The sequence below is a fragment of the Lemur catta genome, chromosome 20 (assembly GCF_020740605.2).
Source record: "Lemur catta isolate mLemCat1 chromosome 20, mLemCat1.pri, whole genome shotgun sequence".
Taxonomy (NCBI): Eukaryota; Metazoa; Chordata; class Mammalia; order Primates; family Lemuridae; genus Lemur; species Lemur catta.
Window position 1 is genome coordinate 22,384,684 of NC_059147.1, and position 27,549 is coordinate 22,412,232.

General features: G+C 38.8%; 1 protein-coding gene across 3 annotated transcripts in view; it reads right to left on the reverse strand.

Annotated features, from left to right (window-relative positions):
- TANGO6 (transport and golgi organization 6 homolog) overlaps positions 1–27,549 on the reverse strand; it is a 157,679-nt gene that overhangs the window by 111,165 nt on the left and 18,965 nt on the right. For all 3 annotated transcript variants that reach the window (XM_045533395.1, XM_045533397.1, XM_045533396.1), the window contains 5 exons: positions 23,633–23,715; positions 11,782–11,894; positions 9,897–10,073; positions 6,288–6,420; positions 4,040–4,231 (listed from right to left, as the gene is read on the reverse strand). In XM_045533395.1, coding sequence (XP_045389351.1) covers positions 4,040–4,231; positions 6,288–6,420; positions 9,897–10,073; positions 11,782–11,894; positions 23,633–23,715 — 698 coding nt within the window. The remainder of the gene's footprint in view (positions 1–4,039; positions 4,232–6,287; positions 6,421–9,896; positions 10,074–11,781; positions 11,895–23,632; positions 23,716–27,549) is intronic.

The window sequence follows — 27,549 nt, forward strand, 5'->3', positions numbered from 1 at the left end:
ACTACAGGCACGCGCCACAACACCTGGCTACTTTTTCTATTTGGAGTAGAGACGAGGTCTCGCTCTTGCTCAGGCTGGTCTCAAACTCCTGGCTTCCAGCAATCCTTCTGCCTCTCCAAGAGAGCTAGGATTATAGGTGTGAGCCACCGCGCCTGGCCCTTTTCCTTTTTTTTAAAAAAATATTTTAACAGCTTTATTGAGGAATAGTGGTTTGCTTCTTGACGTGTTGCCATGCAGACACCAAGCTTTCCAATTTCTCAAGTTGCTAGATCAGCTACTGTTTCCCAGTTTCCATATTTTGCTATTCCCTTTTATCTACTGTCTCTTTTCTCCTGCTCTGTTGGTCCCTGTGGTTTCCAGAGGGCTCAATATTCTGTCTTTAATCAGAAGTACCTACTTTTTACATTATGTACCTCTGCGTCGTTTAAGTGTTTTTACAATGAGCATGTGTCACTTATGTTAAAAAATTTTAACATCTGAAAAAAGAATTGCAGTGACCCAATTATAGAAGGGAGCAGAGGGTGGCAGTTTTCTGAAAGGGCAGAGAAAAGAGAATCTAACTCCATTGCATTGACACTGGCCTCCCTGCCGAACCTACCACATTCCAGGCATGTTCTATCTGGAACATTCTTCCACTAGGCACCTCAATGGCTCCCTCCTTCCCTGCCTTCAGATCTTGGCTCAAAAGTCACATTCTCAGTGAGGCTCTCCACGACCATACTCCTGTTACCATCCCCTTTCCTTGTTCTATTTCTCTGTCTAGAAATTATCACCATCTAATACACTATACGTTTTTGCTTTCTTGTTTCTCTCTTTCCCCCTCTATGAATACAAACTCCATGAGAGCATAGATATGTGTCTGTTTTGTTCACTGCTGTGTCCCTGGTGCCTAGAAGAGTATGTGGCACAAGTCGATACAGACTTGGGAAATGAAGTTGGTGCAGGGCCCTGATCAACACACAGACCACCGCATGCCTCACTCCTCTCTGCACCATCACACGTACTAATGTGCCATCTCCCAACCCACCTCACTGAATATTTAATCTTTTACCCATAAATACTTCAACATGTATTTCTAACAGATAAGGAGATTTATTTTTTATATAACTAACATACCATGATTACAGCCAATAAGAATTCCTCAATATTTTCTACTCAGTGGTTCATGACCATTGCAAAAATGTCTTCATATAATTGGTTTGTGTGAATCAGGATCCAGCTTCTTTATTATGCCATTTATTTGATGAAGCTGGGTCACTTGTACTGCAGAATTTCCCACATTCTGGATTTAGCCGATTGCTTCCTCATGGCACTGTTTAACTTTCTCCTCTATCCCCTGAATTTCCTTGATTAGGTTCAGGTTCAAGTTTTTTGTTTTTTCTCTGTAAGAATCTTTCCCAAATGGTGCTGCATACTTCCTACTGCATTACATCAGAGAGCATTTAATATCTGCTTGTCCACTTACGATGATGATGACATAAGATCACTCCATGCTGAAATATTTAGGGAGACATATACTGATATCTACATTGACACTGAAATGTTCTAAAAATGAGATGGATAGAAGAATGAAAACATGGATAAATATGTCATAAAGCAAGTATAATAAAAGATTGATGGAAATATCTAGGTGGTAGGTATACAGGTATTCACCATAAAATTCTTTCAAATTTGAAATTTTTCATAATAAAATATTGGGGGGGAAAGTATCAATCAGTTGGCTTTGGCATTTTGGCCCTAATACCTTCACTATAAAGTACTCCATCAAAGTCCATCCTATGGTTTGGGCAGAAATTATGATGTTACCAGATCCGTTATTTCATTAGAGGGTTGCAAAATGTAATTTTCTAGTATTCTTTTTGAATTTTTTTTTACCTGTGATTCTCCTGTAAAGAAAAATTTTCTTTCATTGACTATTTGGTTGCACTGAAATACAGTTCCCATAGGAAAGACAAGACAAATGCTCTATTCTTCCCCTTTATTTATCAATTTACAAATAGTGAACTGATCCCCTAGCAATCTCCAAAGATGTCCAATGAGGGTTGTTTTTTTTTTTATTATTTTGACTCAGATTTTGATATCTGTGTTTCAATCCATTGCAGACATTATTCTTTCTAATGATCTATTCTTTCTAATGACTATGGCCAATAGGAGCCGCTTCACGATGGCTCCTGAGTGGTACTGACATGACCCCACTAATCTCAGTAGCTTCCTTGCATTAAGGCATCACAAGATACCTAGAGGCTTATGATGTTTGACTCTTGCCCCAGACCTCACATCAACCTTTACTCCAAAGAGCTTTGAATTCTTTTAGTAGAAAATGGTATTTAGAAACTATAATCTGGCACTAAGGATGCTTATTGCTACTGGGTTGTCTTTGACCTAGGAAATATCTATAATATGTCTTAAAAAGAGAAAAATAAATCTTAACTTCATACTAATACTTCCAACTGAAGTATTCAATATTATGGAGTTTTAAGCCAGGCATGATAACATGCGCCTGTAATCCCAGCTACTCAGGAGGCTGAGGCAAGAGGATTGCTTCCGCCCAAGAGTCCAAGTACAACCTAGGCAACACAGAGAGACCCCATCTCTTAAAAAAAAAAAATTATAGAGTTTTTACTCTAGTTCTCTATTTTATAACTCTTTTTTATGCTCAAAATATTGACTCCTAATATTAACAAAATTACTGATAACTTATTTTTTTATCCATATGTGTGTGTGTTTCAAAATAATACACCAATATTACCACTAGGAGCAAGATTACGAAATGCAATTTAATATTTCCTTGTGGCTCTGTGGCTCTTTTTGTCCTGCTACATTTTAACCTTAGCTGAAGGATAATTTTAATGGGACAAATCATTTTTGTAGCAGCCTGAACCATTGTTCCTTAATTAGGAGTAAAGGGAGATAATTGCACAAGCTCAAGTCATATCAGTTTTTAGACCATTTCCCCTTCCAACTAGCATCCTCAGACAAAGACATAAGGTCTGGATGAAAGTCTTCAGGGAACAGATATAAATGTAGGAGAAACAAATCACCCTACTGAGTAACACAGGGTCAGTGAACTGAAGGAATAAGAGGCCAGGAAAGAAATCATGAACATAATTCTCATTAAACAGGCACGATAAGTCAGAGCTGACAGGCAGCTGCAAATTTTCTCAGCAGGAGCTATAGTGAAATGCTGCTTAGCAACACCCGAAGGCTGATGACAATGACGACGATACAAAGAGCTGGAGAATCGGATTTAAGCGTGACAATCATACCATCTTACAACTGACTATTCACCAGCCGAGCAACATTAAATTCTGGTAAAGTGGTAAAATATGGTGACCACACTGCCTTTGCTTTATTACTTTTATTTCTGATGTTTTTAAAAGGTGGTAAAAATAATGTCTGAGCCAATACAATTCAGGGACTGATTCACAGAGTTATACCACCCTGAAAGCATTTCTTTAAAACATCTTAAAACTTCACAGGATATTGTAGGGATACGCTGTGAGTTAGAACACCTATAAAATTCAAAGTGCTCTTACTATCATTAGTGATTTTTTTCCCAAATTTGAGTTTCTAATTAGTCTCAACTTTTCATACACATTAGAATCATCCATGGAGCTTTAAAAAGAGAAAGATGCCCAGGCTCTAATGCAGACATGCTGAATCAGAATCTCTAAAAGTGGGCTGGGTATCAATATTTTGAAAAAGATCCCAGATAATTTTATTTACATCCAAAATTAAAAACCACTGTGATAGAAAATAAAAATATTTAAAACAGTTCTTAAAGTGTTATGTGCAGGACAACCACCTTAGGAGCTTGTTGAACACGCAGATTGCCAGGACCTAAGAAAGTTTTGGATTCAGTTGGCCTGGGGTAGGCTCAGTTACTTCCATGTTTAACCTGCATTCCAGGAAATACTAATGCTGTTTTCATCAAACCATACTCTGAGCAACATTTTTGAACATTTTTTGGAAAGAATGTACAGAAACCAAAATAGAAAAATACCACCAGGCTGGGGTCCAGGATGTGGCAACCACTGACCTGAGTGATATTTGTGAATATCTGCTCGGACATTCTCTCGCACAGAAGAGCCACCAGCTGCAGGACAAGCAACTTCCGCTCCTGGCCTTCCACAAGAAGAGTCTGGTGTTGCTCTAATTCCAAGAGGCTTTTGTTGGAGAAAGGCTTAGTTTTTAACTCTGCTTCATTTTCCATGGCCACATGAGTCAACTCCTACAAGCATGGCAAGAAAGAAAAAAATAAAGGAAAAGCCAGCAGTACTAAGGCCTTCACAAACATAGCTAGAAAACTCTATTTGAAATGCATATTTAAAGAAATAGCCTGTTTTTGTTGCAGCATTACTTATATTAGCTCAAAATTGGAGACAAGCTAAATGCCCAGCAATAACAAAATAAATTGTGATATATTTGTTATATCACAGCAGTTAAAATAAATGAACTAGATCTATATGGATATCAATATAGATAGATCTCAAAAATACTGTTCAGTGAAAAATGTAAATTGCAGAATAGTATATACAGTATGATACCATGTACTTGAAATTTTAAAATTTCATAATAAGGCTGGTCACAGTGGCTCATGCCTATAACACTAGCACTTTGGGAGGCTGAGGCGGAAGATTACTTGAGGTTAGGAGTTTGAGACCAGCCTGAGCAAGAGCAAGACCTGTCTCTGCAAAAAACAGAAAAATTACCCAGGCGTAGTAGCGCATGCCTGCGGTCCCAGCTCCTCGGGAGGCTGAGGCAGGAGGATCGCTTGAGCCCAGCAGTTTGAGGTTGCAGTGAGCTATAACGATGCCACTGCACTCTGGCCAGGGCAACAGAGTAAGACTCTGTCTCGAAATAAATAAAATTAAAAAAATAAAATTTCACAATAAAAAACATACACACAAAGAACTAGTTTGACAGACTTCTTACTTTATCAATATTTTTATGATCTCTATCAATAGCTTTCCTTGAACTGAGACCTCAGACTACCTCACATTCTCAAACTCCTATTAGAGGCCATATGATGCCTTTGGTACTACAACACTTTTCCTCTAAGATATTTAGAACTAAACTTCTACTAATCGATAATTTATTACCGTGGGTTTGGTAGGCTTTTCATCTCCACTTCAATGTTGTAAATTTCCTTGGGAAATGAAAACCTTAAGTTTCCAAACAAATAATTAGGGCTTTACCAAAGTAACTGACGGTTTGGAGCAGTGGTGCTCGACTGTACCTGGGCAATTTTGCTCCCAGAGGACATTTCACAATGTCTGGGGACATTTTTGGTTGTCATAATTGGAGAGTAATCTAGTTAGCAGAGGTCAGGGATGCTGCTACAGTGAACAAGGCAGCCTCCCCACGAGAAAAAATTTATCTAGTCCAAAATGTCAACAGTGCCAAGGTAGAGATACCCTCTTTCAGAACAAAGCCCTTTGATTTATTAGTTTTTTAAACATTTTTTTTTTTAAAAAGTATGAAATTAAGAGCACATCCCCTTGAAATGTCATTTAGAATGCGTGGCTGGGCATGGGGATGGATGTGAACAAGGAAGAAAGAAAGCATCAGAAGTGTCCCCTGCTTTAAGTTCTAGAAGTGTTAGCCCTGTTTCCTTCCTTGCATTCTCCGATACCCATACAACCTTAATCTCCACAGTCTCCTAGAGCAGACACTTTATTTAGGGGAAAGAGTGGAGAATGCAGAGCTGGAGGTCACCACCATATGATACCAGACAGTGCAAATAAGGAGTAACATTATTGGGTACAAGTTATACAAGTTACCATTGGAGATGAGGGCAAAAGGAAGCACAACCACTCTGCTCTAAGAAACAAACCCAGAAAAGGTTTCAAAGTGGCTACAAAATGAAATGAGGGAGGCAGAATTGCTAAATCTCCTTTCCAAATACCTGACAGAACAACAGTCAGAAAGGATAAGGGATTACTCTATAGCTGTAAAACCTGCTATTAACTTCAAAAGAGTTCTTACTGTCAACATGCAGCAAAGATTAACCCTTTCATAGGACAACAGTTCTCCATTGTTCATCTCTACTTCAGTGCCGGTCACCTTGGAAAGTAGTTAGACCACATGAATACTACTGAAGATAAATTTCTTCTTTTTACCAACCCGAGGCTACTAAAAAATAAATTCCTGCATGTCCTCTGATTGTTTTCCCTGATTTAGGACCTAAATTTTAGGACCAAAAATTATGAATGCCATGAAAATTTGAAGGGTCTCCTGGAACTACCCCTGAATAAAGCTGATCAGGAACTATATGTAGTTCTCACCTTCAAACAGAAGATGAAGAAGTCTCCTGCCAAACCACATTCCTGGCAGTGGGACAACAAGTCCCCAAGATGTTCCACCTGGCCCTGCTCTGAGGACACTTTCTGGTATAGGGCTTCATCTTCATCTTCATCACTGCAATGCAGGGTAAGATTTATCTTGGCAGTGTCACCCAGAGATATGTATTTTTCAAACCCCACAACAATCTTCTAAATTAACTTGTAATTTCCATACAGTTAATCATTAGAAAGATCTCAAAAAATCTGTTTAACTTATTTTTCTCTTTCTCCATGCTGAAAAAGTATTTATTCTAAGAAACTAAGCTATTATGTCCTACATGGTTAGTTGCTCAAACAGGGAAAGATTCATGAAGACAGTGACTTTTAAGATGGATGTTAGCCAGCTACAGTGGTGCATGCCTATAATCCCAGCTACTCAGGAGGTTAGGAGAGGAGGATCACTTAAGCCCAGGAGTTTGAGGTTGCAGTGAGCTATGATGACACCACTGCAGTCTAGCCAGGGCAACAGAGTAAGACTCTGTCTCAAAATAAAAATAAAATAAAATAAATTTTAAAAAGATGGTTGTTGAAAAATTACTATTATTTCATTAGTTGCAAAAGGAAGGAGAAGTTACAGTATAAATTGTATACAGATATTCTGGTTCCTGAGGAATAACAGAAAAAGAGAAGGCTGCAAAATGAGGTCAGATCATGCAGGACCTTGGATGTCATTCAAAGGAACTTCGACTTTTTTCTGATGAGCCCCTGAAGGGTTATGGGCAGTGGAAAAAGACACAATCATCATGGGCGGAGATACTGTCAATTTCAACTAATATGAATCAATTAGTTGAGATAAGAAAATGCATGAAAGTTCAGAAAAATGAGTAGGTCGAATGTGATTGCCAAGTAATAAAATTTGGCTGAAACAGTGCTATGATTACTGCAAAAAAAACAAGAAACTTCTCAAGATGTGCTATGGCTTTTAGTGTTAACTGCATCTGGTAAGTGAAGAGACAAAGACACAATATTATTATACCATATCATGTAAACAAATACAAAGGCATAGAAGGTGTACTAAAAAGCAAGACACTAAAACAATATAAACAGTGAACAGGATAGTGGTTGATTTTTTTGTTTTCCTCTTTATGTGTTTTTGTATTATACAAAGAACATACATGGCTTTTGTGATCACAGAAATAAATTTTTTTCAGACTAAATTGAAAAATGACAGATGTTGTTTCATCTCATTGAAAAGTACAATTATTAAAGTCAATTTGGCAGACCGTCTCACTGGGCAGGATGTCTCAATTTGTCAGTTCACTAGTAACATGGCCTTCATACTCCTCTAGTAGAATGAATAACCTATACATTTAGCTTAGGATTATTTCCTATATTATCCCAGAATCTACCAGAGTCCTTCAGATCAGTCATGTTTTCTCCACCACATTATGTGTTAGAAGAAAAGTTGAAATGTATAAACAACACTTCTAAGTTACTGTGAACCATCCTGATCATCAAAATGAAGTATTAATACTATGTTCAAATACTCCTAAAAAGACATGGCAACAATTATCTTAAGAAGCACCATTTTATTAATATTCACTCTTAAAATTTCACTGATAAAGAGTCAATTCCAAATAGTTATATTTAGTTCCAGAAAAGTAAAAACTCTGGATGATCTAAATCTAAGCTGTTCCTATGGAGTTTCTTTAATCAAACTTTTAATGGATAACTGGCACTGGGCAGAAGGGTAGAATGAAAGGTAAGTGGTGATACAGACCTTGACCCTGGCCTTGGGGGACTATCAGGACATTTAGAACAAATGGTAAAATCACACACACACAGACACACACACACTCTTCTCTGGTGAAGTGGTTGTCAACTTTTTGGAAACAAGCTATGTACCCTATTTTCAGAAAAATCCATGTGTGCATAAAAAACATTTTTGTGTATATAATTTCAAGAGGATTTTAGACCCTTAGAAGTCCATGCAGAGACCCCAGGTTAAAGACCCATTGCTTCTGGCAGTGGACAGAGATTCATTGAATCATGGCCTATTCATTTCTTTTCCTACTATGAAGAGAAATTATAGTTTCAATAAGAAGTGTGGATTTTGACATATATGCACTAAGAAGCGTACTAGAGATTTATTAAGATAGCAGTAAGTTATAATTATTAAGTTAGATACTGTAAAATTATATAGTCACTAAATTGGTCCCAGGTAAAACCCATTCCAAAGTGGTTTTTTTTTTTTTTTTTTTTTTTTTGAGTCAGGGTCTAGCTCTGATAATTCTGTTTGTAGCTATGTGTTTTTCTATTTTCTTCAAGTCCATCATCTTGAGAGGGTGTGTGAAAACTTTGCCAAAGTTAACCATGAACATAAAATTAAATTTGAACACTTCAACAAACAGCAACACTTTGAACGTGATGTGAAATCCAAATAGAGCAGCTGCCACCAGTTAAGTACTGTGTGGGCTATGATCAACAGGAATTTACGTTCTCAGGTGAAACATCCTACACGGATCACCCAGAAAGTGGAAATCATTTAACACATTGACTGCCACATCAGAAAAAAAATTTTTTTCCCTGGGACCTCAGTGTTTTATTAAAACAAAATGATCCTTTCTAATTTTTTTTTTTTTTTGAGACAGTCTTGCTCTGTTGCCTGGGCTAAAGTGGGTGGCGTCAGCCTAGCTCACAGCAACCTCCAACTCCTGGGCTCAAGCCATCCTCCTGCCTCAGCCTCCTGAGTAGCTGGGACTATAAGCACGTGCCACCACACCCAGCTAATTTTTTCTATTTTTAGTAGAGATGGGTCTCGCTCTTGCTCAGGCTGGTCTGGAACTCCTGACCTCAAGCAATCCTGCCTTGGCCTCCCAGCGTGCTAAGATTACAGGCGTGAGCCACTCTGCCTGGCCTAATTCATTTTTTATTATTTTCTGTGCGTGAGTTATACGCAATGCAATCCACATTTTTAGAATTAAACTGTCAATACTAATTGTAACAATAAGAACAGCAACAAGTAAGATTTTCACGAACCACCTGCAGAGTTTTGCTTCATGAGGCCCCGGACTCAAAACTAGCCTGAGTTAAACACAACTCCTATGGCAGTCAACGTGTTAAAATATACACCTATGAGATGTCGGAGAAATAAATTACCCACTCCACTAACATTTATTAAGCACTTTCTAATCGATCCCTGTGAGAAACAAATCCCCATCATAAAATATAACTGTCAGAAAATTTCCCTTGGGAATAAGTCTGACTATGAACACACATATACCATTTTGAGAGTCAGAAGGAGAACTGGATTATTATGGTGTTAAGGGGGAACACGGGTCTGCCTTTTACTCTGATTCCCTGGTAAAGACCTGTTGTGATGCAAAGCTCTGAGGCTCCAGTAAATTGTACCTACTATTAGCTGGCATCTTGGAAAAAAACCTGGAGGATTATTTAAGGCTCACATTTCATTTAGAGATTATAAATAGCAAGTGCCTGGGCTGCTTAAGTTTCTGGTTTCTTTTCTATCAGCGCCCCTTAGTGGTTGAGTTGCAGAATGGCCTTTCGAGTAGAAAATAGAAGAGACAGACAGTAACGGATGGGTGGACTCACCTAATGGCCTCTTTGACCGTAACCATAATGCCACCATGAGTGGCGGCTCTAAATTGACACAGAGAATGGAGAGAGGGCACAGCTTTGTCCAACCCTGCAAATCCTTTCAGGCTGGCAATTGCCTTCTTCCTTTCCAGCTTTCCCAGAATCCATAATAAGATCTCTTGGCAAAGTGACCTGGCAGAAAAAGCAGTTATGAATGAGCCTGTCATCTCACTCTACGTATCTAACAAGCTAACACAAAAAAAGAGACTGTCAGGTTCCACTGCATTCTAAATGCTGGCACGATCCCCTACTACTGAGACGCAGGAGTGGAAAGTATGCTTCTTGTGAATTTCAGAATGCAAATATCCTGAAATTCAATGAGTGACTGACTAATCCTTGGCTCAGAAGCAACCCTGATATGCCGCATGAGCCCCATGTGATTTTTTTTTAATTCCAAGTGTACTGCTGCCTTTGGTAAAGCACGGTGAAAGAAAGTGTACATAGAGACCAATCATCTACTATCAGTGGAACCAATAGCTGGTGACCAAAAAACAGTGTACCAAGAAAATGCTGCTGATTCCTCACCACTCCTCTCTCTGTGCCCATCAACTAGGAGAGGAACAGAATCAGTGTTCACATCTTCCCTGTCAGTCTCTGATGAGGATATGACAGCACTATGAGGACTTGGGCTTTAAAACTAAAATAAGCGTTATTACATGGACTGTCCTTTGTATCCAAAGTCACATATGCATAGCCTCCACCTCCCACTGCATTCTCTCCTGTCACTGCCATTGTGGCTGTGGGCTACATGAGGTGCTACCCCAAAGGTGAAGAGCCAAAGGGAATACAAAAGCTTTAAATAACATGCAAGACTGAATGTTCTCCTTTACCACTTAGCAATGATAGCTACCACTTAGTGAGCCTTCTATTTGGCAAGGACTGTGCTAAACACTGTAATGCTATGGTCCCCAACCCCCAGGCCACAGACCGGTACCCACACATGGTCTGTTAGGAACCGGGCCGCACAGCAGGAGGTGAGCGGCGGACAAGCGAGCAAAGCTTCATCCCTATTTAAGCCGCTTCCCATCACTTGTGTCACCACCTGAGCTCAGCCTCACACCCCCTGCCATCGGTGGAAAAGTGTCTTCCAGGGAACCCATCCCTGGTGCCAGAAAGGCTGGAGACCACTCCTTTCATGCATATTTAGCCTTCACAATAACCCTGCAAAGAAGGCACTATTATTGTATATCAGATTACATGTGGGGATTTCCAAACGTCAAAAATCGGAATTCTGTAGGACCTTAGATAGGATATAAACTCTTACCTGGAAGAAGAAACAAAATAAATTACTGCGAAAATAGAGCTAATACAAAATGAGTCCTACTTAAATTCTATTATAAAAGAGTACTTTCTGGATGACTAAGAAATCTCTTCTTTCTAAACAACACCCTTCATCACTAACACCAAATCCCAGGCTAAATTACAATGTGCTGCATTCAGATCCAGATTTCTCAAACCTGTTTTATAACTCCTCACAAGGTCATTATGATCCCTCCCCTATTTCCTCCTTTCTAGACACGTAATTGCAGTATTTCTCACTGATCAAACAGTGGCATGCTTACACATGTCAACAGAGATTTCGTCTCTGATGTCTAGGACACAGGTTGAGGAGTCATTCTAAAAACCATATCCAATCCCCTGCTATCTACAGACTTCTGTTTCTTTTCAAGATGAACAGAATAAGAAGATTCCAGTGGTTTCCTGATTTTGAAAGGAAATAATTTTAAAGTGGCATAAGTCTTATATTCAAAATAAGAACAAAAACAACAAGCAAGACTTCACAATTTATAAACAAATAAGATTCTATTTATAAATGAATAAGGTTCCTTTGATGGTTTACCTTATGTGAGACACACTCTGCTTGGTAAAACAGTAGAGAAGAAAGAGCACTCCCAGGACTGGAAGCAGGGAATCCACCAGAACTGTCAAAGGTTCATTCCCCACCACGTACACCTAGGGAAAAGGGAACGGTGAGAAATACCATGACTGTAAGGCCAGAGCAATGGCAATCACACACTAGACACTTAGCAGGGCTAAGCATCTTATCATAAGCAATATCCTCCTACTAAAGTGCACACTTTTATTAATAGCTCTAAGGATGTATTCGGATATGGCGATGAAACCATTTGAGTTTGGCAGTTAGGCTGAAACAGAGGGGCTGTACTGGAGCAGCAGCCTTTCGTGTGTGCAGCCGGAAGAACTGCCTACAATGGGTAAATTAACCCATTTTCTGACTTCTTCTTTCCCTACTTTTGGCTATCTGAGTCCCCTCATCTGCCTATTATTTGTCTATGCATTAACCATACTACTGCTGAAGGCCCTGCTATTAAAAACTAAGAGACCATTAGTACCAAATAAAAAAACTTAAAACTAGATTTGAAACAAAACAAAACCCAAAACATAGCACTCTTAAGATGCGACTGCCAGGCAGGTATGTCCTATTCCCTTCAATTCAATAAGTCTTCAAAGAAATTACACTGTGCACCTAGATCTGTGCTGGCTTTTACATGGTTAAATGTGTGAGGATGCTGACTTTTATTAACAATAACTATGTTACATATTTTATTTGTACCTTTCAATAAGGCTAGCACAAATGCATTCAATTCAGCAATCTGTTACTGAACACTCACTGGATTCAAAGCACTGTTCTAGGTATTGCAGTGAATATAAAAATGAGTAAGAATCATTAACCCTTGTATTGCTTGTGATGTACAGGAAGAATAAAACAAGTAAACCAATTATAATAATGAAAATAATAATTTAAAGCAGATAAAGTATCTTAAGAAGGGCAAAGTGTTATTCAAAACTCCAATCAAACCCAACAGGAATTCAAAATGTAATTCTGTTGTAATAATCTAATTAAAATCTGATAGTATGGACAGTAATAATGATAAAAGGAAAAAGAAGGGGCACTGACAGTGATTATGCCCTTAGTACATGTTTCAAGAACTATGCGAGATTTTTTACCTTCCAGGTACTATGTGAGATTCTTTAAAGAGCTCATTAAAATTATAACATTTTCACCAAGTTGGTATTAGCAGCCCTATTTTAAAGATGAGGGAAGGGAAGCTTTAAGAGGCTCTTTCTTGTAAAAAGAATTTTGAGGTAGAAATCAGTGCTGTTTATGGGAAACTAAATGTTATGGAGGCACTTTTACAAGCTGGAAAAATCTCTTTGCTTTTCCAGAGAACCTTGTCCCTTTAAATTAACTCTAATTTTTCACACCCCTTAAGCCTCCTGACTCCTGTGTGGAACCAGCTTCCTGTGCATGATCTAATCTCCATAAGCTCGGCTGAGTGAAGTGCCTTGTACAGCGGTGTTCAGAAGTAATACGCAGGCCTAATTACGATATCACCAATTGCAGGAGGTAAAAGAATAGATTCCCCCAGATAACGTAAGGGCCTATTGTTTGGCTCTGGAACTTGTGTTCTCAGAGGTAATCCCTGCAGAGCCATCCTTCCTTACCGGCATCTTTTGTAAAACAAAACAAAAACCCTCAAAAATAAAAAACAACAAAACATAAATGGAACTAAAGTTCCATTACTTATTGGCTTGATAGGGCCACAGCACTTCAAACTCTAACAAAAACTCAATCGAGCACGTTGCTCAGGGGTATATGTTGCTGTTGATAAATTCCTCCAATTTTTTTTCTCTTCTTCCTTACACTTTTCTATATTTGCTTACAAGAAACAAGCACTATTTTTATATTAAAAAAATTGTAAAGCTATTGATACATACGTATTATTTATTTTTATATAAAGGCTCAGCACATGTTTATTGAGTGCCAGTTATGTGCTCCTACGTGTGTGGGTGTGTGGCGCTGCGGTGAACAAAGTATCTGCTTCAAAGGAGCTTGCATTCTAGTCAGGGAGACAGGCAACAAACAGTAACTATATGATCTCAGGTAGCAACAAGTGCTAAGAAGAAAAATAAAACAGGTTAAAGGGATAGTGATGAAGGTGAGAGCATGTAGAAAGAGAAAGAGAAAAATTAAGAATAACCCCTATCAATTCACCAACTAATAAGTTCACAGATAGGAACACAGACACAGGAGGGTTTTTTTTCCCCCCAAAGTGGAAAGATTTAGAGATAAGGTCTCCTTTTGGTTCAATTTGATAAATGATTTTTTTCTATGATATCCCAAACAATTTCAATGTCTTCTCCTCGATACATACACGACTGTCACCTCCCTTCCAACACTAAGAGTAAATTCTTCCTTGTACTGAGCCCAAATCTACCTCCCTTTAAACACAATCCAGTATTTCATGTATTATTTCTACCTATAGGAAAAATGTATCTAAGAAGCATATCACTGAAAGTTTCCTTTTTAAACAGTATAACTGTTGGGTATGCCTCACATAGGATTATTTGTAAATATTTCCACTGACCAGTTGTGTGACTTAACACAAGTCAATTGACTTCTCTGAGGGTCAGTTTCCTGTAAAACAAGGAAGTCAGATTGACTGCAAGTTTGCTCATTTTCCTTAGACCCTCTTGGTACCTCAGTCATTAAGATATAAGACTAGTTGGAAAAAATTAACCACTCCTGCAAAAAAGTTTGAGACAACTGAACTTTCAACTTGACCAAGATGTAACAAATTTCTAACCCTTTGTCACATGCTTTCTGTTCATCTGTCCAGTCCTGAAGTTAGTGCTTTAAAGATGAAATCCTGTTTAGCTGAAAGGTTTTCTGGTTACTTGCGACAGCTGTACAACTAACGATCACCAAACAAAGTACTGAGAGCGGGGAAAGCTGAAGCAGGGAAGGGAGAGACAGACTCTGAAGGTATCCTTTCAACTGTCTGGCATGAGGGTAAGTGAAAGGGTGCTTTGAGGAGAAGTTGAACTTCCTTATCTACCTGTGGTTTTTCTAATATAAACACAAAGGAAGAGCTGAGGGGCAAAATAAGAGGCCACTATGGATCCGTGATAACCACAGTGGCTCAGAACAATCAGACAAGGCTACAGACTGGTACCAGCGACCCAGTCTGGGGATTTCCTCATTCCTTTGCAAGGATTTCCTTGTTCCTTTCTGACTGCATGTTGGCTTTCTCTCACAGATCCAGCACGATATGAGGCGTCTGTGGTTAAGCTTCACAATCCTTCATCTAAGCTTGGAGGACTGCTCTACAACAAAAAATAGATTCATGTTTCTGGATGTTCTTAACTAGGAATCACACACTGCTGGAACTCTTTGTCTTGACTGGGAGCTCCTTGAAGGCATCAGTTGGCTCTTAAACACTTCTGTATGTGTAAACCTGGCAAAGTATCTGCATTCAGTAGGTACTTTTTAAATGCTTTTATGACTGACTGAATCAAAGAATAAATGAACAAAGTAGACTGCTGTTTGTTTTCCCAAAAGCTCTATTATTGTGAGGAAGTTACAATGCCTTGTGCATTTACATTTTTTTTTAAAGCTGTAGCTAGAGACTATTCGATCAGTGCTAATTAACAGAACAGAATCACAGAACTTCAGCCACGGAAGGGAAAGCAGGCGGAACAAAAGAAGGCTGGATTTTATATTGGCTTGTACGGCAACTATCTTTAATATCTGGAGGATGGAATTTCTCTGGAAGGATTAACTAGAAATTTAAAAGAGAAAGAAAAAAAACTCAGAGGAATAAAAATGGACAAAAGCACTAGGAATAAACATAGGTTTCTGTTTCAAAGCAAACAAAACAAAACAAAAAGGGGTCCTCACATGCTCCATTTCTCATCTCATAGATTTTCACTCTGTTGTTAAGCACGCCCCTTAGAGACCACTGCAGAGGAGATGAAAGAGCACCAGGAAGTCAGGAGGCAGGAAACTGGGGTGGGAATTTTGTCTCTGCCACCTTTGTGATTGCCCAAAAATCACATTATGTGAGTTAACACAGATAAGACATTTAAACCTCTCTCGATCTCAGTTTTCTCATTTATAATATAGGGCATTAAGCTATTAGCATAAGGACCAATTAAGATAATTCATGTTATGTATTCTGTAAAATACATAGCCTCATGCAAATGTTAAATTTACTCCTAAATGTTTTGTTATTTTTTTGATGCTATTGTAAATGAAATTATTTTCTTAATTTATGGCTTTATCTTTTATAGCTGTGGTCCCCAGCCCCTGGGCTGTGGACTGGTCCCGGTCTGTGGCCTGCTAGGAACAGGGCTGCACAGCAGGAGGTGAGTGAGCAAAGCTTCGTCTGTATTTACAGCCCCTCCCCATCACTCACATCACCACCTGAGCTCCGCCTCCTGCCAGATCAGTGGTGGCACGAACCCCCCTGTAAACTGTGCATGTAAGGCACCTAGGTTGTACACTCCTTATGAGAATCTAAAGCCTGATAATTTGAGGTGGAGCTGAGGCGGTGATGCCCCTCCCATCCCCACCCCACCCCTGCCCTAGTCTGTGAAAAAATTGTCTTCTATGAAACTGGTGCCAAGAAGGTTGGGGACCAATGTTTTACAGGGACGTATTAATACATTTGTGGAAATAGAACATGACAGTCCTATTTGGAATCAAGGTGACTGAATCCTAACACTGAAATTCAGTACAGGCTGGAACTTGATTTTACCCCTATTAAAGATTAAACTAGTCAATTACTCCCTTCTAAAACATTACAGTGATCCTTTTGATAGTAGTGTTCCAGAACTTCTAGTGTACTTGCTGAGTGTAATTAAGACTTGTGAGAAGAAAAAGAACAAGGCAAGTTACCTAATATAGCAAGTATTTTGCACTATGCATGTTTTCAGAACATATTGCATAAAAACAATCTTTTTAAAAACGAGTTTCCGTGAACCAAAAGGGAATTGACAGTTTTTTGAGCACTTATGTGCTACAGTATGCTATGAACCTACCAAAAGTTACCTTACTTCATCCCCACAACTCAAGTGTTAAATAAGTTACCTAAAGTCACATGGAGGCTGGGCACGGTGGCTCACACCTGTAATCCTAGCACTCTGGCGGGCCCAGGCGGGAGGATCGCTTGAGGTCAGGAGTTCGAGACTAGCCTCAGCAAGCATGAGACCTGTCTCTACTAAAAATAGAAGTTAGCCGGGCAACTAAAAAATAGAAAAAATTAGCTAGGCAACTAAAAATAGAAGCCAAAAATTAGCCAGGGGTGGTGGCGAGTACCTGTAGTCCCAGCTACTCGGGAGGCTGAGGCAGAAGGATCACTTTGAGTCCAGGAGTTTGAGGTTGCTGTGAGCTAGGCTGACGCCACGGCACTCTAGCCCGGGCAACAGAGCAAGACTCTGTCTCAAAAAAATAAATAAATAAATCCACAGGGACAGTCAACTTAGGAGCCAGATTCCAACATAGGTCTGCCTGGCTCTTAGGTCCAGGCGCTTTCTACTGCACTATACCACAGTCTGAGCCCTGCTAGCAAGCTAACAACTGCAACTCCCACGGCTTTGAAGGATACTTCTTTTGGTCCTTTGCTTGCATTATAATTCAGGGTCACAGTTCAATTATACATGGAAATTTCCAGAAAAAAATGATTGCCTTTAAGGAGAGGCCAAGGTGAGAAAGAGACTAACTTTTCACTATAAAGCCTTTGTGCTTCTTAAATTTGCACCATGTGCAAATATCTTTTCTTAACACAGAAAAGGAGAGTGAGAGAGAGAAGGAGAGACTAGACTAGCTCTGCCAGTCACTGGCTGTATAATTTGGAACAAGTCACTTCACACAATCTTTTGGATTTAGTTTGCTTTACTATAAAATGAGGGGTTAATCTGTCAAAAGCCATAAAACGTATAACACCGAGAGTGAACCCTAATATAAACCATGGACTTTGGATCATATTGATGTGTATGTCGGTCATCAACTGAAACAAACGTGCCACTCTGGCGTGGGATGTGGGGAGTCAGGGAGGCTGTCTGGGGACAGGGCGTACTTGGGAACCCTCTATACTTTACACTCAATCTTCCCGTGAACCTAAAACTGCTCTTAAAAAATAAAGTTTATTTTTAGAAAAAGGAGGGGTTACCCTAAATTGTTTCTAAAGTTCCTTCCAGTTCCAAGATTTGAATTTACTCTGCAAATCTAATTTAAAATTCAGAAAGAGGAGTCAAACGGCCAATCTGACAGTCACTGTAATTAGAAATTCATTAAGATTAGATGGGGAAAAAGACTTGGATAATTAAAGTCGAGATTCCCTGAATCTGGAAACAGAGAGATAAAATGGAAATGAGAATGTAGAAAATAAACTAATTAAGTATCTTCTACTCTTTCCCATGCTAACATTGCTTCTGCTTTTAGGAGGAGTCTTGGGCAAGTGTTGTGAAGAATACTAAAGGGGAACGTTTTCTCCCCATTTCAGAATTTGGCCAGTCCCCTTAAGAGCAAGAAAATGTCCAAATAAAAGAGAATTTCAGGCTGGACGCAGTGGCTCACACCTGTAATCTAGCACTCTGAGAGGCTGAGGTGGGAGGATCACTTGAGCTCAGGAGTTCCAGACCAGCCTGATCAAGAGGAAAACCCCGTCTCTGCTAAAAACAGAAAAAATTAGCCAGGTGTGGTGGCACATGCCTATAGTCCCAGCTACTTGGGAGCCTGAGGCAGGAGGATTGTGTGAGCCTGGGAGTATGAGGCTGCAGTGAGCTGTGATGACGCCACTGCACTCTAGTGGGGTGACAGAGGAAGACTCTGTCTCAAAAAACAAACAAAAAAAGAATTGCACTTGTCTTGCCCTGTCCTACCCAGAACTGATCTCTGTAGAGTCTAGGCCTCTGTTCACCTCTGTAGACAAAGAAACACCTTATTAATCCCTCTCATACCAGGGAGGACAAAAGAATTTACACATTCTAGGGATTGGCCCCCGGCAGAGTCAGAGGGGAGAGAAGGGAACCTCTGGACTCAGAGCTATCTGAGCTGCATATTCCCTTTTTGATTTAGATAATTTACCAGGTGTAGGGTACATATTTAATACATAGAAATGAGAATTATTTATGCAGATGAAGAAAAAGTGGCTATGCCAAGTTTTCAATTCAATTCAACTGTACCTACATATACACCTGTATATGGAGAACTTTCCCCCCGGCCCACCAGAGCTATCAATAAGCACCTGCTCTACTCCCTGTTGGCATGAGGGATACGGCTGTAGGAGGCCTTCCCTTGTCATAGTTCCTTGTCATAAAATTTTCCTTCATAGAGTTGAGGGTTTACTCCTTTAAATGCCAAGATGTATTTATATTTTAATGCTTTCAGAAGGAAGTATTTCTAATATGCAATCCCTCCTTTTTAAACAAAGTATACGGAATATACCAGCTCCAACATATTTTGCTTTTCAAATTAGGATGCCCTTTTTGGGTAGTTTTTCGGTGTCCTTTCTTGTTCCTCTCTGCTGGCATTCTCTTGCAATGGTGCCTAACTTCTAATTTGTTACTTCTAACTCTGCTGTGGTTTTAAAAATCAGATAACTATTAACAGTTTGATTGAGGTGGTGTATAAGATAAAGATGACACTGGCTACTCCACCTGGTAGGCAGTAGGGATAATGAATGTGACACAGGATGTAAAATTGGAAATGTCAAGTGAGGTGCCAAGATAAAATAGACCCAAAACTCCAAAGTAAGACACCAGACTAAGATGACAACTAGCTGGAGACTATAAAAACTCCTCTTCTAGAAAGAGTAGAGAGAAGAAGCAAAGTATGGAGATTAGGCTGACCAAGAACGAGACTCTGTCTCTACAAAAAATTTAAAAATCAGCCAGGGGTGGTGGTGCGCACCTGTAGTCCCAGCTACTTGGGAGGCCGAGGTGGGAGGATTGCTTGAGCCCAGGAGTTTGAGGCTACAGTGAGCTATGATCAAGCCACTGCACTCTAGCCTGGGCAACAGATTAAGACTCTGTCTCTTAAAAAAATTACGTTAAGTGAAAGAAGCCAATCACAGAAGACCACATATTGTTTGATTATATTTATATGAAATGTCCAGAATAGGCAAATCTATAGAGATGGAAAATAGGTTAGTTGCCTAAACATTTGTACCCCCATAATATTCTGAAATAAAAAGAAAGAAAAAGAAAATAGATTAGTGGTTGCCTAGGGCTGGGGGAAGGGTGGAGAGAATAGGGAATGATAGCTAATAGATATGAAGTTTCTTTTAGGAGGGACAAAAATATTCTAAACTTAGATTATGATGATGGTTATACAATCCTACGAATATACTAAAAAACACTGAACTGTACACTTTAAATGGGTGAACTATATGCCATATGAATTTTATCTCAATAAATCTGTTAACAAAAAGAAAAAGAGAGAGAGCAAAAACAGCTGGAAATGTTCCCAAATGCTTCTCTAAGTTTAAGTACTCTCTTGTTACCCAGTGAGCTGCTGGATCAATTCACCCATCCCAGATATTTTCCTTATTTCCTGCCTTTGAGCTGTACTCTATAATTTAGCATTAGCAGAAAGCTAATAAAGACAACACATCCTTTGTTGCTAAATTTCACAGTGTTTACCATTTTCCTCCAACATACACATTTCCATTTCCCAACTGCAGCTGGGCTGCCAAAGCCTCGTGGAGAATAATTACCCTTCTCGTACATCCCTCCTGGTTCCACGACAGCCCCAATCCGTGGTGCACGATCAGCGGCTGCAGCAAACTGACATTTTGCTTGCCTCTCCAGAAGGTCTTAAACTCACCAAACTATTCACTGAACTATGAGGAGTTTCTCCTCTACTTTTTGGGGGCAAGAATAGCAGAAACGGCAGGATTCACTATTTCCAGATCTCTGTCTCTATTTTTCAATGGATATCTCCCCTAACAGAAAGAAATTCTCTGTTTTGTGCTTTTTTTCCCCTCTAAGGAAGTTTATTGACTTCCAAGGAATCCTATGATAGTTTTGTACCAAAGTTTAGTCACAATTAGTCCCACCCCTGCCATGACAGTACTTTCAAATCTTTCTAACATTCCACACCCAACCATTTAACAGTTTCTCATCGTGCCGTTCCTTAGATGGGACATGATCTTTCTGATAGTTACTGGGGCACTGTTCTCTAATTCAGAACATTTGCTTTCTAGACTGCTCTTTGTCATTTCTTATCTTTCCATAATCTGAACAGTTCTTGCCTACAAATATTCAGAACAGGATATAAGACCCATCTTTTCAGGAGTCTATAAATGAGGCATTAAACAATAAAAACAGCATGATATTCACACAGCTACCATGTCATATTTTATATGTGAGCAATTTAGATTCATATTTGTGTGTCAGATCAACCTCGTAAAGGGTATACTTCAGTTTTTTTAAAATAGTGAAATTAAGGCCAGGCGTGGTAGCTCACGCCTATAATCCTAGCACTCTGGGAGGCCAAGGCGGGTGGATAGTTTGAGCTCAGGAGTTCGAGACCAGCCTGAGCAAGAGCGAGACCCCGTTTCTACTAAAAAAAAAAAAAAGAAAGAAAGAAATTAGCTGGACAACTAAAAATATATATATATAAAATTAGCCGGGCATGGTGGCACATGTCTGTAGTCCCAGCTACTCAGGAGGCTGAGGCAGCAGGATTGCTTGAGCCCCAGAGTTTGAGGTTGCTGTGAGCTAGGCTGACGTCATGGCACTCTAGCCCGGGCAACAGAGTGAGACTCTGTCTCAAAAAAAAAAAAAAAGGTGAAATTAAAACAAAAGCATCTGCCTTCTTATCGGAAAGAGCATGACTTTAAGATTCACTATATATCCTCATACACTACTGGTGGGATGTGAAATGGTGCAGCCACTTTGGAAAACAGTCCAGCAATACCTCAAACAGTTAAACATAGAGTTACCATATGATCTAGCAATTCCATTCCTAGGTATATACCCAAGAGAAATGAAAACATAAGTACACACAATAACTTGGACATGAATGTCCACAACAGCATTATTAATAATAACCAAAATATGGAAACAACCCAAATGTCCATCAACTGATAAATGGATAAACAAAATGTGTTACGTTAATATAATGGAATAATATTTGGCAATGAAAAGGAATGAAGTACTGCTTCATGCTCCAACATGGATGAACCTTAAAAACATCATGCTAAGTGAAGCCAATCACAAAAGACCACCTACAGTACGATTGTATTTACATGAAATGTCCAGACTAAGCAAATCTACAGAGACAGAAAGTATTATAGATCAATGGTTCCCCAGGGATAGCAGCTGGGGGAAAGTGGTGGAGGGATCCCGGAGTGACAGCTACATGGTGTGTGAGTTTTATTTTGAGTATGAAATGTTCAAAAATTGATTGTGATGATGGTTGTACAAACCTATAAATATACATAAAGCCAACAATTTGTACACTTTAAATGGGTAAACTCTATGGTGTGTGAATTGTATCTCAAGAAAGCAGTTAAAAAATCTACTTTATATACAAATTTCCATCAACTAGGCTGGGCGTGGTGGCTCACGCCTGTAATCCTAGCACTCTGGGAGGCCGAAGCGGGAGAATTGCTCGAGGTCAGGAGTTCAAGACCAGCCTGAGCAAGAGCGAGACCCCGTCTCTACTAAAAATAGAAAGAAATGATCTGGACAGCTAAAAATATATATAGAAAAAATTAGCTGGGCATGGTGGAGCATGCCTGTAGTCCCAGCTACTCGGGAGGCTAAGGCAGGAGGATCGCTTGAGCCCAGGAGTTTGAGGTTGCTGTGAGCTAGGCTGACACCACGGCACTCTAGCCCGGGCAACAAAGTGAGACTCTGTCTCAAGAAGAACAAATCAGTAAGTGGTGGTATAGTCATACAATAACATCGAGCAGTGAAGATGAATGAATGAGAGTTACAGGTTATGATACCATTTAAATAAAATTTAGGCCGAGTGCGGTGGCTCACACCTATAATCCTAGCATTCTGGGAGGCCAAGGTGGCACGATTGCTTGAGCTCAGGAGTTCAAGACCAAAACCATGTCTCTACTAAAAATAGAAAACTTAGCCAGGCATAGTGGGGCACACCTATAGTCCCAGCTACCTGGAAGGATAAGGCAGGATGATCGCTTGAGCCCAGGAATTCGGTGTTGCAGTGAGCTATGATGACACCACTGTACTCTAGTCAGGGTGACAGAGCAAGACTCTGTCTCAAAAAAAAAAAAAAATGGAAAGCTGTTTACTAACATAAATAGTTTCAATAGTAAAATATTATTATAAATTTATTGAAATAAACTTTAAATAAGAATATTTAGCCCAACTTCCTCTGGCCCTAACATAATGAATTTTATTTTTTTCTAAAAATATATATCACATATATTTATAAGATTGTAATCATGGAGAACATACAATTTACATTCTTATGTTTCATTTTCATTATATATTTAGGTATTCATTTGCTGGATTCATTTATTGAGATTTCTTTATGATGGTGATTACTATTAAAAGTTATAAAGTAGATTCAATATTATCTTATACTTTTAGGAAGCCTACAGTACTGAAAATGCTTCTGTCAGTTTCTTCAAATGACATGCTGCATCAGTGCTATGTACCAGCTGGACAACATAAACTGTGTCAACATTCAGAGTAAATGATGAAATGAATAGGGTTTCAAAATATGTCTGTTTTTTCACTTAAAAAGGTCAGCTTATAGTTTCCAGTTTTCAAAGTGAAAAGATTTTGACAGTATGGAGCTTAAGATTAGTCATTGCAAGTCTTGAAATACCAGTCAAAAGACAAAATTATCTTAAAAGACTAAGTACAAATATTAGCTAAAAACATTAGTTACTCGAATTACCAACCTTAAACACATCCTCAATACATCTACTAAGTTCTTCCTCTGTCACCAAAATGGTCCCTGGTACCATGTCACTCTCTGGAATCTCTAGAGAAGAAAAAATAAAATTACTCATATTTAGCATCTCATTGAATAGAAGAGACCAAGCCTAAGGAAGAAAGTTTTACTAGAAAGATGGTTTAGTAAGTAACAGCTAAGATCAGAAAACATCACACAATATACCATTCATATACAACATTTCATAGAATCTATGATGCCACTGATTATAAATATGCATTGCTATTTTAATGTATCACTAAGAAAGAAAAACACCATTGCCAATTAACCTATGATACATCATCACTTAGAATTCTAATTTTAAATTTATTGAATGAAAAACTGGGGATCAGATGAAATGAAAATGGCAGAGAGTTCAAGGTTATGTCTAGGTGATAGGTACACAGGAGTTCATTATACAATCTCAGTAGGCAAGTGTTTGAAAATTTCCCTTTAAAAAGTTTTAAAATAAAGTTTTTTTAAAAAGTATTAAAAGTGCTCTCTATGCTTATTTAGACATAGCTTTTTATGGATTGATTGATTGATTGAGACAGAGTCCCACTCTGTCACCCCAGCTAGAGGGCAGTGGCATCATGATAGCTCACTGCAACCTCAAACTCCTGGGCTTAAACAATCCTCCTGCCTCAGCCTCCCAGGTATCTGGAACTATAGGTGCATACCCACTATGCCCGGCTAAGTTTTCTATTTTTAGTAGAGACATGGTTTCACTCTTGCACAGGATGGTCTTGAACTCCTGAGTTCAAGCTATCCTCCCACCTTGGCTTCCCAGAGTACTAGGATTATAGGCATGAGCCACCGTGCCTGGCTTATTAGACATACAGTTTTATTATGTATCATCCTTTATATAAGCTAAATAATTGGGATAAATGAGACAAAGGATTCTTAAAACTTCACATTAAGTGTCCAACTTTTCTAAAACATTTCAACATCATTATTGATATCCATATTTTCCATATGTATTTTCGACTGTGCCACCAAGAGCCCAAGAGATGTAACATTTCTTAAAAGAGTCCTCCCTTCTATTGTCATCACAATTTTCTTCCAAGTCACTGACATTCACTTTGCAAGTTCTGATGTTCATTTGTAGGCCCAGACAACTTCATGACTGCTACCTTGCCAAAAGTGATTGTGAAATCCATCTTGATACCAGAGTTGTTAAAATGTGAAACAGATTTTCAAGATGAACCTTTTATGTGCTAAAAATGTGCATCGTCAAATTGATAAAATATAGTAATTCATCATAATTGATAAATGTGATAACAACATGAAAAACAAAATAATAAAGTTTATTCTTTAGATTGTTTTTCCAGTGACAATGATGGGACTATGTAAGATCAGTCACATTCCTACCTGGTCCGTTTTGTTACTAATAGGCTGTATGTGCAAAATATGTAGCTGGTGTTGCAAATGTAATCTAACCCATGAAGAATGTCTGGCAAATAGATGTTCAATAAATGAATGAACAAGGTCTAAGACAAATATAATTGACCCATAACTGGACTAAATCAAGGCCTCTCAAGCACAGTGCTCTAGACCAGTGTTTAAACTTGAATGTGCATTCGAACCACCCAGAGGGCCTGTTAAAACACAGAGCACCGGGCCGCACCCCAGAGTTCCTGATTCAGTGGGTCTGGGGTGGAGCCCAAGAGTTTGCATTTTTAATAAATTCCCAGCTGATGGAGATGCTGCTAGTCCTGGGACTATACTTTGAGAACCATTGCTCCAGAGTAAAGGAAATACTTAATCAGTATAAACAAGAAAATAAATAGATTGGTAATGAAGTAGTCTTTGTTTTGAGATGGGGGTCTCACTATGTTGCCCAGGCTAGTATTGAACTCCTAGGGTTCAAGTGATCCTACTGCTTCAGCTTCCCAAGTAGCTGAGATTACAGGTATATACCACCATGCCCACTTAGTATAGTCTTAATAGATGAAATTGGACATATAAGAATTGCTAGACTTGGCTGGGCATGGTGGCACATGTCTGTAATCCCAGCACTTTGGGAGGCTGAGGCGGGAGGATCACTTAAGCAGAAGTTTGGAGCTGCTGTGAGTTATGATCACACCACTGCACTCCAGCTTAGGTGACAAAGAGAGACCCTGTCTCAAAAAAAAAAAAAAAAAAAGAGTTGCTAGACTCTTAACACTGAAGACCAACAGAAATCATACTTTATGTTTTGAAGAATATACTGATTCTAGGCTAGATTTCCATCAAATGTATAAGGAATTTTAATCATTTACTCAAATATGACACTTATCGTGTCTGAATAATCACAAATTTCACTTTACCAAGGTTCAAGCTGGTGAAGTTTTACCACACACAAGAGCTAGACTTTCTGCAACCCCACCCACCTTACCCATCCCACCCTATACACACCTAAGAAAAATTTATACTACAAATGACTTCTATACAATGTCTATACAGAACTAAATTTGGTTTAACCATAATATAAATTTTATTTCTTCCTTTTTAATCTTACACAACTACTATCTAGAAAGGTTTTCTTACTCACTAAAAATATTGAAATGGTAGTCTGTATCCCAGTATTAAATTCAATGAAGCATGAAAACATACTGAGGGAAGTAGTAAAAATGTCAATCTCTTAAGAAATTAAAACCCAGCTAAACCCGCTGGCCAAATCTGGGAAAATCTGAGCATCGAAATGAATGACAGGAATATTTGGGAATATACTAAATAAAAATATATGCTGACGCTGGTTTTTTAAAACGGATGAGGCAGGGAGAAAGAAAAGGTCTTCTTTACAGAGAATACCAACTAACCAATTAGAAAGAATAAAAGAAACAGAAAGTCACCATTTTTAGGCAAGAACCATCAACAGATACTAAACCACAGTACAAAAGACTACTGGGAAACAGGATATTCACATAGTCTCAGACTATCATCCCACAGATTACTTATTAATTTGCTTTAATTAATTAATAATTAAGGAGGGAAGATATTTTCAAAATGAAAACATCTGGCTGCTACCACCTTAATCAAATGATCAAATTTAACATCACTAATAATGGGATTAATTGATAACATGTGACCCTGATGTGATGCACTGAAGAAAAAAACATCATGTATATAGTATTCCTTCCAAAATGTTTAACCTGGATCTAATCATGAGGAAACAAACAAAAACAAACTGAGGAACATTCTACAACCTGGGCTCTTCAAAAATGTCCTTGTAAAAGACAAACAAAAGACTAGGGAAATGTTCTACATTAAAGGAGACTAAAAAGACATACCAAGAAAAATGCAATGCATGATTCTTGATTGGATTCCAGATTTTAAAAAGAAATAGCTATAAAAGAAATTATTGAAACAAGTATAAAAATTTGAATAAAATTTATATATTAGATGACAGTATACTGTATCGTTGTTAAATTTCCTGAGTGTGATAATTAGGTTGTGGTTATGCAGGAGACTGACAGCTTTCTTTGGAGATGCATGCTGAAGTATTTAAGCATAAAGTGTCACGATGTCTGCAACTAACTCTCAAATGCTTAAGAAAAAATACGTTTGGGCGGGGCATCGTAGTTCATGCCTGTAATCCCAGCACTTTGGGAAGCTGAGGCAGGAGGATCACTTGAGGCCAGGAGTTTGAGACCAGCCTGAGCAACATGGTAAGGCTCCATCTCTACCAAAAACAGAAAAAATTAGCCAGAGATGGTGGTGTGTGCCTGTAGTTCCAGCTATTCAGGAGGCTGAGGTGGGAGGATCACTTGAGCCCAGGAGTTTGAGGTTGCTGTGAGGTATGATGACGCCACTGCACTCTAGCCAGGGCAACAAAGTGAGACCCTGTCTCAAAAAAAAAAAGAGAAGAAAAAATATGTTTATGTGTGTAAAAAGAGAGAAGGA